At 37.4% G+C, this 12,039-nt stretch overlaps 1 protein-coding gene across 2 annotated transcripts; it reads right to left on the bottom strand.

Moving 5' to 3' along the window:
* Positions 1–1,425: 1,425 nt before the first annotated feature.
* il12rb2l (interleukin 12 receptor, beta 2a, like) lies at positions 1,426–11,285 on the bottom strand. Of its 2 annotated transcripts, none has more exons than XM_069149259.1 (15): positions 11,222–11,285; positions 10,697–10,795; positions 7,496–7,658; positions 7,220–7,368; positions 6,905–7,047; positions 6,541–6,682; positions 5,963–6,039; positions 5,641–5,878; positions 4,838–5,023; positions 4,508–4,612; positions 4,243–4,377; positions 3,457–3,618; positions 3,259–3,322; positions 2,825–2,930; positions 1,426–2,066 (listed from the first exon to the last, which is right to left on the bottom strand). In XM_069149259.1, exons 2-15 carry the CDS (start codon positions 10,767–10,769, stop codon positions 1,722–1,724), a joined length of 2,088 nt encoding a protein of 695 aa, XP_069005360.1. In that variant the 5' UTR covers positions 10,770–10,795; positions 11,222–11,285; the 3' UTR covers positions 1,426–1,721. The 2 variants fall into 2 exon arrangements, with proteins under 2 accessions (XP_069005360.1, XP_069005361.1); XM_069149260.1 differs by lacking the exon at positions 11,222–11,285 and adding an exon at positions 11,091–11,197.
* Between the last annotated feature and the right edge of the window lie 754 nt (positions 11,286–12,039).

The following is a 12,039-nucleotide window of genomic DNA, read 5'->3' as shown; positions in this document are numbered from 1 at the left end:
GGAACCAGTTTCTAAAACCGGCCAAACAAAAAAATAAAATAAAATAAACATGAATTATAGGGATTAAATACATTACATTGAATTATAGGGATTAAGTAACGTTATATTTATGCATTAAATTTCAAGATATTCAGATCATTTGCAATTTACCATAATAAATAAGGTTGTTTTTTTTTTTAAATATCCCTTAATCATGCCAATTGTTTTTGATCAAAGATCAAATGAAACGTGCATTCTGAAATTCACAAGATAATTTGGTTGGAATTAGTGGTCATTTTGTAAATGTAGTTGTGATCTTAGAAGTACTTTTTTATTGCTGTGCAGCATGTACAGTAGATAATTCGTAAGAGTGCCTCTTACAAATGTATATATTTTTGTATTCTAATATATATATTAAATATATTTAATATTATATATATAATATATATAATATATATTATTTAATATAATTTATATATATTAAATATAATATATATATATATAAAACATATATATTTAATCTTGTATATCAAAACTGTTTAATAAACAATTCAATAAGCACCTTTACTATCAAATGCTGTTGAGTACACAGGTAACATGGTGAAAGTGAGGCATGTGTTAAGTATTGTGACTTTGGGTTTTGTTATTAAGTGTAATGCTTTAACATTATGGATGTTTGATGATTGTATTTTAAGTGTGTTACATGCTTCACCATATCCCTCCAGCATGGCAGTGTTGTTGTCACTTAACTCAAATTAATTATTTTTAACAATAATAATAATTATTATTATTAAAACTGTTTATTAAACATGCATGACAGCTGTACATAAATGTGAGGATTGTTTTATTTATTAAAATATAAAGTATATGTTGCAGTAATGTAATACTTTTTTTTTTTATCATTTTGAATAGCACCTGATATAACATCTACATTCAGTGGGTTCAAAATAGCGCGAGTTCTTGAAGCTTTGTGCCTTAATATCCATTGTCTACTTACAGTAATTCTCATTTATAGATCTTATCTAGGAAGTCATAAATAAAATTTGTAATGAATTTTCAGAGATTTAATTCAGGTGACACCCTGATGAAATTAGGCAATAGCCAAAACTTGGGTATTCATTCAGTGGTACCTAAGGACACCGCAGTGGAATAAAAATGTGTTTAAGGGTGGATTTTTCCTTTTAAATATTAACATTCTACACAAAATTTAAGGTCCAATACATATGATCATGTATATGAGCAGGTGCTATCAATGTCACTTATCTTGGGGCTACAGTCTTGATTAAGTTGTGGATTACAAAGAAATTACAAATTACTGCACATGCAGGAAATGTTTTGCCTCCAAAAATACCACTTTTGGTTTATATTCTCACAATACAGCTGAACAAAGGACAAAAATGGGTGACTGCATGTGACTTTACCTGAAAAAAGAAAAGTCACAAAAACCCAAAGTGAGCAGTGTTTAATGAAACAAACTAACGTGGTCAGAACAAAAACCAAAACAAACAAATACAAAAGTTGGAAGCCGACATACAGAAAGAGAGCAAGAGAGACTGGCTGAGCAGACAAAATCTTTTCTATGACCTGAGTGTGCCCTGCAGGGTCCAGCAGAGAGAGGCTACAGAAGCCTGTTTGTTACAGTCATTGCCTAAAATTCCCATTTCCCCATTGACATTTTTCCACGTGTTAAAAAAAAAACAAAACCTTGAGATGAATGTCAATGATCTGATGTGGAGACATCCTCAAACTTCCCGTATTTCAAAACTAGTTGGCATGAAGTGTTTTTCGTAACCTAATGTGAGCTGTTCTTCCTCTGACGAGCTCAACAAATCTTCCCTGTCATCAGAGTCAACCATTTTGCTATAATCCTCTGTTCTGCATCTGTGGTCCGTCCTGTCACACTCCTCGGAGACAGCATCGTCCTTCTGATCATTTTGGCAGTCCGTCTGAGAGCACCAATCTCCCCCCACTGGCGATGATCCATCGGAATAAAAAGCCTTGGGCTTCCTTTCCACAACTTCCAATACAGAGATCATGGTATGTGACTCATAGACTGGAAAGCTATTCAAAGTCAAGAGTTCATTGATCTAAAAGGAGATCACACACAGAACTTAGAGAATTATTTTTGCATTTTGACAATACACAGTGACAACACAGGAGCTAGGACTTGACTATATTAGCAAGCATGTAGTTGTTAGTGGAATAAGCAGCTACCAATGAACTAGCAAAATCATGACATCCTTCAGAATCACTCAGTAGTCTGCTGGGGGAGCAGCATTGGAGCCAGCGACACCAACAGACTTAACAAACTGGTTAAGAAGGCCGGCTCCATTATTGGCTGCAAACTGGACAGTCTGGAAATGGTGGTGGAGAGGAGGACGCTGAGGAAACTATTATCCATATTGGATAATCCGGACCACCCTCTCCACCACCTACTGTAGGGACAGCGGAGCACTTTCTCCACCAGACTCATCCAGCTACGCTGTCACAAGAACGGATACAGGAGATCATTCCTGCCCACTGCAATCAGATTGTACAATAACTCACCTCTGGCCAAATCTGCCCTACATCATTAACACTGTTGCTTAAAAAAAAAAAACTATTTTATTTTGATATACTGTACATTTTTACATTGTATATTTTTACTACCTCTCTTTTTATCGTCATTTTTATTGCTTTTACCCATGTTTGTTTCCATGCTGTTGTAGCAACAAAAAAAAAAATCCCCCTTTACAGGCAGGTAGGTAGGTCTGTCTGTCTGTCTGGAATCAAAAATCTGTTTATACCCTGCTCCTGAAATACACCAAGGTTCACAGAGAACAGATATGTTTTAGGTCAGTCTCACCTGGTACTCCATCTGCCTGAAGATGTGGCTGTTGCTTGGATCTGGCACCTTCACATAAAGACACTGAGGCATCAGTGGACACACTTTGTTTTCTCTTCGATAAGCACTGGATGAGACATAACAGCAACAAAGACATAAGACAGACACTCTTCATATTCTAATAGATTGTCTACAATCTTGGAGGTCATTTAAAAAAACATGTACATGAATGCATTCTTAGGTTTAATGTTCACATCAACATTATATATACATATAATTTCTGGTCTTATTAAAGATTCTTTGAGAACAGATGACGCAAATTCTTGTGTCATGGTCAAAGTATTTACCAGCAAAAATTAAAACAAATGTGATGTACCGTGGCAGGGAGAGATAGGACAAAAGAGCTTTAGAAACTATAGCAGAAGTCAGAAAGATGTTTAAAAAAAGCACCTCACCTGAGTAAAGAAATGACAATGACACCCAGCAAAAAAATTACTATCAGGACTGGTACATAGAATGCTGAGAAAAGACAAAGCGTAAATTATCAACGTGTCAGTGTGATAAATACGATTCATCCACCACTTATAAACTCGTATAACTTTATGTCACATTCTCCAACAAAGACAAGAAAAAGTTGAGATGTGATGTCATACCAATATCCTCGTGGTGCTTTGTTTCAAACCTAGTGGTGACATTTTCTCCGGGCCCGGCCACAGTCACAGCTCTTATCCACACCTGGTACTCCTGGCCTGGGCTGAGATGCAGCAGCTCAAAAGTGTGCTTTTTATGTTGTGGGGATGCACTCACATTGTACACTATGAGAGACATATTGTTTGCAGTGAATTTATGGAACCCAAGTGGAAAAGACTGGTAACGACACATGTAAATAACTACTGTGTTAAAAAAAAAAGCAAGGCTCATATTTATGAAGCATCTCAGCGCAGGAAATTCCTCATTAAGCTAATTATTCAAATATATAAACAGACTGATATACCGTATATAGATATTCGTTATAGTGCATTTAGGAAATGTAACATAAAGCCCATACATAGATCATGCACAGACAGATTTGACCACTCCTAAAACATTTTGCATCGTTTCTACTTCGCAGCTGGAAGTTTTGTAAAACAGTCCCTTTCTCTCCTAGGAATAGTTCTTCTTGCTAAAAGTCCTACTCTAAGATATGAGTGGTTTTGCTCAGACATTATGTTTCAGATTCATAGGAGGAATTCTGTAATTCTTGACAAATACAGCCAAAGAAATGTTTTTGTTGTTTCCTCCCTTTTTATTCTTTTACTGTATTTAATACTTTATTATTCTACACTTGCATATTGATTTCTTTACTCACCGTAAAACATTATCTTTGCAAAAATCATTTGGCTATCTGTGCTCCCTAGAAATGATTATGCTACACTGTAATATATATTGTTGCTATGTACCTTTTTGGGTGTCTACTCCTATTTGGTAGTACAAGATATGTCCATTCTGCGTGGGGAGGGGAACAGGCTCCCAAAACAGGGTAACATCAGTGGCAGCAATAGAAATCACCTTAAATGATGGCACTGTGGACGGAGCTGATTGAGGAAAAAGAATGAGGATTACAAGTTTGTCTTCCATTTAATATGAGGAGGTCAAAATTAGCTCAAATCACTAACAAAAAAATCTTTTGAAAGGATGACACAAGAAGAATGCAGACATTCTGACCTTTTTGAAGAGAATATCCAATCAGTGATGAGAGTTCACGGATTTCTCCGCTAGGAGACACTGAGAACAGAGACACTATGTACGGTGTGTAACGTTTAAAGTGACCTGTAGGTGGAGACACATACCAAAGAAAAAGAGGCAGCCGAAGTCCAACCTGTTTATGAAACACATTTCCAGGGAGGATTTTCAATTCAAAATAATAATAATAATTAATTTAATATAATATACTTTTGACACTTCCTAGGAAGACTGTGTATGCTTAAAATATTTTGGCAGCACTGTTGTATACTGTAGTGATCTTTTCTAATTGAGTATCCAAATCAAACCGACCTTCAAAAAATCCTGTTGTCTGTGTTCTGTTCACTTTGATCCAGTCAAACTCTAGGCCAAGTGCGTCTTTGTATTGCACCACATATTCTCTCAGGCTGTCAGAGAACTGAGAAGGCAGATCCCAGAACACAGTCAGGTTCTCCTCATTCATCTTGAGCTGAATAGCTTGATCATGTTCTGCTTTACCTGAGCAAGAGACAAACACTTAGTTAGCCCTGCTGAGCCACAGAAAAAGGAGAAATATAAATTGGAGGATTGAGAATTAGATCATACAAATGGGTACCGTGTGAGTATTTTCCAAATAAAATCAGAATTTTAAAACAATAAGTGTTATCTTAACTATAACTTTAACTTAATTCAGTTTCAACAAACCTATAAGAAATGTAATAAATTGCATTAATTGCATCACAGCACAAGGTCACGGGGCCATATTCATCAACCGTCTTATCCTCCTTACAAATAAAAGCTACGAGCAGCAGCTGCTGAAAAGGAGCTAGAGTAGATTATATTGAAAATATTTTTCTGAATAAATTAAAATGCTAAAAGTACATTAAATTGAAATAAAGGTACGTTAGAAATACAGGTTTCATCAACAAATGTTTTAGAAGATTTGACTCCACAAATCTCTAATCCTTGATGTAATTCTACTGACTGACAAACCTCTCTCAGACTTTGAAGCTATGTTTATCTCTAAAATGCTTTGTAAATTACTCTAAGACAAAAATGATTATGATGATGTTTGGTGAATAAGGCCCCTGTCACAAAACCTTCCATTCTTTTATGACAGTCTGCGCAACTGATACCTTTTATTGGCATAACAAGACAGGAAGACGCTGTGGGACCCACAGCATTGTAGGCCAATACACCGACTGATGATACGTCCTTTAGAGAGGAGCTGAGGTGCCATTTTATCCCATCATACACAAAGTGGCTGCTTTGCTTGGCTATGGGCACATTCATCAGCTCCTCAGTGCCATTATTGTAAGAAATTCTGACTTCATATGCCAGAATGAGTCCACATGCCTGAGAAAAAGAGAGATTCTAGAGGGGATGTAGAGAGGACAGAGAGGGGTGAGTCTGCACATAGTTAGGAAAGTCAATTATTTACATTCATCCTTAATTTACCTTCCAGGCCAGGAAACAGTCAAAGTTTGTGGGGGACATCCCACAGTCCACCCATACATCCACCTCCCCAACTGGGGCTGAACAACCGAGGTAGAAGAGACAAGAAGAGGAAGAGAAATCCAGAAAGATGAATGCAACATTAGAGCTCATAATTACTGTCATCATACTGTATTGAAACTAAGATTACAAGGTGAAGATTGTTCCTGTGATCATGTGCCAATTTAACGGAATAATTGGACATTTGCAAGCTTAGCACAAAGGCTGGCAACAGCAGGGACACACCTCGCCTTGCTCGGTCCAATAACATAATCCACCTACCAGCATCTGTAAATGTTACATCTTGTCTGTCAAACAGACAAGTTCCTCACGAAAGATAACCAAATGCTATAGTCACGTCACATTTATATTGTACAGTTATTACGGTGGCATCAATCTTCTGACCTCTTGGCAAGAAAACAAAAAATCATATTCCTCAAAGTGTCAAACGATTCAATGTTTAAAGACATTTTACAACGTGGAGAAGAAAACATATCAATATTTGTCTGATCTTGGAGACTTCATGACAAACGGGGACTCACCCAGCTTTTCACTTGCCATTCTATGGATTGCACTCCAGTCACTCATCCGGCCTCTGTCACAGGAACAACGAACTTGAAATTCATAGACCGTGCAGGGCCGGGGGTCCATGAATGTATAGCTGCCATGCAGTCCACTCTCGAACTGTATAGGGGGGAACAACAAGCGTGGGCATGAGCTCAGTGACCAACGCTTTATCAATCAACAATATACAGTTTTTCATGCTAGATTCTCTTTTGAATTTTCTCAGGATATTCATGCCTTCATCTATTAATTCATCAGCATTGTCAATGTACTTCAACTAACAGTATGGGGATTTTTGAGAAAGAAAAAAAAAAGGGAAGCCATAATCCAAATGAAATACACCTCAGGCCAGACTCGGTCTTCTGCAGTCCGATGTCGGATGTCACAGACTCCAATCAACTTCTGCAGCTCATGACATGGATTACTCCAGTAAATCTCAAATGGGTCCTCATGGCTTGATGAGCACTTTGGAGGGGGTGGCTTGACTAGAGAGAGAAAGATATTCCATAATTTGAAGATAAAGTAAGTCAAGCCCACATTTTTCCATTTAAATCATTTTGATTCTGAATGTTCAAAAGGCATCAAGAACTTCTAGTATTATTGCTGTTGTTGGTGATTTGGTCTGTATTCATGAGCGGATGAGCAGGACTGACTCACTGATATCTTCCGTGTTGAAGACAACGTCCTCAGATTTGGCAGAGCCATGCTGGTTCCTAGCCTGGACCCAAACACGAAGCTCGCCATTGGATCGATGTTCCCGATGGATATACTCACCTAAACTGGTCCCACTGGTGGACGGCCCGTCCCTGACAGAGAAGAGAAGAATGGACAAGAAAAGACAAAAGGAGCAGAGTGAACCAAATTCAGAGGGCATCTCCTAAAGTTGAAAGCTGTCAAATGACTAAGACGAAGAATATTTTTGTTTGTGTTTACTCGTGATGTGCTGGCTTCCAGTGCAGGCTGTAATTAACGGGGTTCTGAGGATCCAGCCTCTTATCCCAAATACAATGTATCTCTACTGAACAGTCGTTCTCACACTGTCGGGAGCACTCGGGAGGAGAGGGAGGAGACGGAGGAGACGGAGGAGCAGGAGCACCTGGAGAAACAAAGAGTAAGAGATGAAAACAAAAGTGATTATATGATTGTATGATTTAACAGAATTTGTAGCATTCTCCAATTCTGTGGAGTCTTCTCATGTGACTTGAGAACAGTATGCCTTAATATGAATACAATTTGAATTTATATATGAATCCATAATTGTTCAAAATCAAATAAACATTTTAAAATAAACTTTATGATAAATTGATATTCTGTTTACCTTATCATCAATATCATGGCTCAGCATAGTTTGTATTTCAGTCATGAATGGGAACATTGTCTCATCCCGCCAGCTGGCTCAGGGTCTCAATGCATCACCTGCTGTAAGCTATAATATTATGTCCATTTAACTGCCTCTCATAGGCTACTTTGCTTAAAATCCTGTTTAACATCCTCATGTAAACCACTCCCACATTTGTCCTTTCTTGTTCTTGGCAGCAATTTCTATATATTTTGAAAATATTCCAAGTAGAGCTGCAACAATTAGTCTACTGGATAATTTATATTTTTGTTAATGGACAGAAAATTATTGACCAACTTTTTTGATAATCTTAATGAAAAAAAATGCTAAAACCTCTGATTCCACCTTCTTAAATGTGAATATTTTCTGGTTCCTCTGTGATGATAAATTGAATATCTTTTTGTTGTGGACTGTTGGTTGGGACAAAGACATTTTAAGGCTGCTGCTGGGGCTTTGGGAAAAACTGGTCGCCATTTTTCACCATTTAGTAACATTTTAATGACCAAACAGCTTATTGATTAATCAAGGAAATTATTTACATATAAATTGATAATGGTAATATTCGTTATTTGCAGCCCTAATTCTAAACACCAACGACGTCCTCTTCCCATCAAGTTGCTGACTTAAATAGAAACTGTAGCTGTGCAGTGCCCAGTTTTTCCCCCACAAACAGAGCAGGGCAGCAATTTACATCCAGTTTGTGCACTATAGAGAGTTTGGTGAATCCATCTTTGATAAGAATTCAAAGATCTTGCGTGGGGCCCATTTTCTCTTCACAAACAGTTTTTACAAAAACAATATAACCCTGGTTAAGGTAGGATTTATTACAAAGCTGTTCTTTTGTATTGAACTGCACTGGTTTCAAGGTGTATCTTACAAACTGGCAACCCACTACCTTTCCCTTTAACATCTGAAGAGCACAGATTTAGATTAAAGAAACAACAACAATGTTAGACACCTTGAATAAACAGGCCTAAGTCTCTGCAGACCTATTGTCTAATGTCATGGGGAAAAAAGTAGTGATGCTTTGGCCAGTGACAAAATGTCCAATCCAAAATGCTTTCCCCATGAGTCACAAAAAGCTTCAAGCTGAGCCATTGTAAGAAACTGCCAGGATATGACGTGTCACCAAAAAAGTACCAGAAATGTATACAGTGCAAGGCCTGAAGGAATCAAACGAAACACTCTGATGCTAGAAATCTCTAACATTCAGTCAAAGCTCACGAATAAAAGCACCCAGATGTGATTTACTGTCAATTCTAATAATTCTATTGCTTACTCAGTACTTTGTTTTTGGAAGATTAATTTAATGGTAATAATAAAAAAGACATAAAAGAGAGGCAGTACGAGAGAACATGAAAAAAGGGTTAGAAAGCAGTTGATGGAACTGTTCTTAACCACAAGAAAAAGCAAAAATATGTGCATTTGCCTATCACACATAAACCTCTTCTTTTTTTACTTTTTACACATTCACCCCTTTCTCGTACACCTCCACATTTTCTGCAGTAACCAGTTCAATACTTGCACACGGGGCGTTGCAAGGAAGCAGAATGACAGTAACGTTAGCAGGAAATGAGCAGTTTGAGTCCAAATGCCTGTACCCTTCCTTTGTTACCACTTCCCCTTCAAAACCGACTATGATGCAAACTCGTGTTTATTTTTGAATAAGAAAACTTTGAAACAATTGACCTGCTCATTTTGACACAAAGCCCCATTTATAAAAATATTTTCAGCTTGATGTAAGCCAAACATGTTACTCACATAAAACACGCAGCTCATTCTTTATCAGTGTGGAGAGAAGTTTTGGAGCAGTAAAAAAAAAAAAATACTTCAGGTACTTTATATAAGTAGCAATACCAATACCATGCTCACTTATAAGAGTCAATTGCATGCAGCTGACAGAAAAGTGGTAAGAAATGTGACAATGGCGCTATAACATTTATTCGAGTTTGGTACTTTGAGTTTATTTTCAGTTTTATATCCAGGGACGTCAGAATAAAACTGAGGGGCCGTCAGATGAATACTGGGAGAGAAAAGAAGAAAAAACAAAGTTCTGATCCACACATCTGTTTCAGCTTTTGGACTTTTTCTCAAATCTTTGGTTTTTGGTTGAGCTAATTGATAATTTGAACATTCATTGAAATTAAACTATGAAAGAAGTGAAGAGGCAAAAATCCCTATTTTGTGGAGCTGTTAACAACTCAGACATCTGAAATGTGACCCTAACTACACAGAGGCTTGTAAGACGTTAGAAGACAAACAGATTTGGAAACCACTGAGTTCATCTTTAATGATGTAGTCTATTTTAAAAGCCTGTTATATTATCCATTGTGTCAAATCGTCATTTTCAAAGTAATTAAAGCCGTCAAAACAAATGTAGTGTAGTAGAATACGCAATATTTCCCTCTGAAATGTAGTGGAGTGGAAGTGTAAAGTAACATCAAATGGAAAAACTGAAGCACAAGTCTCAGGGAAGTGATGTAGTTAAAACTTGACAGCTTTCACGTCAAACGTCCTAACTGGCATCAATCTGAAGATTTGAGCGCAACTGAGAACATTTACTCTGTCACTGTAGCATCAAATGGAAATATTCGGGTAAGTACAAGTACCACCAAACTTTACTGACGTGCTTGAGTAAATGTTCTCAGGTTCTTCCCAGCACCGGTTATATGTAACTTCAATGGATGAACAATGACAACATTTGCCTCTTTACAGCGGGGTAAAGAAACAACAGAACAAGAATTGAACACAGTGTTGTTAGAGTAGCTGGTGCTCAAGCTTTTGAACAAGCCTACCTTCTACAGCACAACAATCTGGTAGGATGACCAGCAAGATGGACAGGAGCCACTTTGTCTTAGGTGAGGCCATTACATTTGGAACCACGCATTTAAAGCCTGCAAAAAAAAAAAAAAAAAAAAAAATATGGAAGAAACACTCACTTTCAAGGAGAAAACGCCTTTTTAATCAGAAGCTACAGCCTGAAGCCGCTAGACAGGTCAAATCCAAAAACAAGGTCGGTGTTTTGGTCACACTGAAGGTAAGCCGTAACACCAACACGTGGAGTCCCGGCACCCGCACAGGATACCACGTTATCCATGAATAACCTGCATGCCGACAGTCTATATGCCAAACTCACATTCGTGTCACAAGTACTGAAATATAAGTGAGATCATCACGATGTATGCTCACCCGCACATGAAAGCACTTTGATAACGATCCTAATAAGTAAGCCACAGTATCTAAATAGTGCTCTTGTCTCAAATTGTAGCACGCTGTCTTGTTCTTGTTGGCGACCGATTGCTGTTGTAGAAATTAATTACCTCGTTACCAGGCACACCGAGATGCCTGCCGCGCATCCTGAAGCGATGTGAAACTCGGTTTACATAGGAAGTTTGTTGTGAAGTTGAAGTTGTTTTTACAGTTAACCCGTAGTTCCGCCCATTTCTGGAAATACCAATGACGTCAATGCGCGTGCATGCACAATGCTCAATTCAACATTTCATTGACTCAGGCTGCTTTAGGTTCAAAAACGTGTTTGTGGCTTTTAGACCCCAAATATCTCCAAAAGAAAAAGCTCAGGCGACTTTTAATCTTAACCGAACATCTGATGAAATCAGTCTGTCCGTATGATACACAGTAATTGAGAATATTTTTAAAAAATACTGAACTTTTAGGCACTTTATAACACTATAACAGTGTAGCCTATTTTTTTTTTTTTTAATTATTAGCTCAATAAAGGAACATCTTTGTGCCCCTATCAACTAATTTTACTTTGCAAAAGTTACTGTGTAAGAAGTATATTCATATTTTGTGTTCCTAAGTAGCCTATACTGACTAACGTAAACCTTTGCACATTCTATGATTACTGTTTTTTTTGCCTGATGAAGAAAGGTTCCTCTTTTATATTTCAGTATCAATGGTTGCATTATTTAGGTATCCTATTTTCTTGCACTTCAAAAATCAACAAAATATCAACATTTTCCCTGAGATTAAACCAAACAGTGCTCCCCAACCTTTTTCTCTTGCGATCCCTTACAAAAACTGCAAAGTTACTTGTGACTGTCACTGTGGTGGCTGCAGTTCCTTCAGAAAGAGTTTCATCTCAGATCCCTCCTAACCGCCCAAAATGATTAAATTA

This window comes from Embiotoca jacksoni, unplaced genomic scaffold, assembly GCF_022577435.1.
Source record: "Embiotoca jacksoni isolate LCO1_2020_lvr unplaced genomic scaffold, fEmbJac1.0.p SCAF_15, whole genome shotgun sequence".
Lineage (NCBI taxonomy): Eukaryota > Metazoa > Chordata > Actinopteri > Embiotocidae > Embiotoca > Embiotoca jacksoni.
Note: the sequence above shows the minus strand (reverse complement) of the source record. Positions and strands in the feature narration are given on the sequence as shown.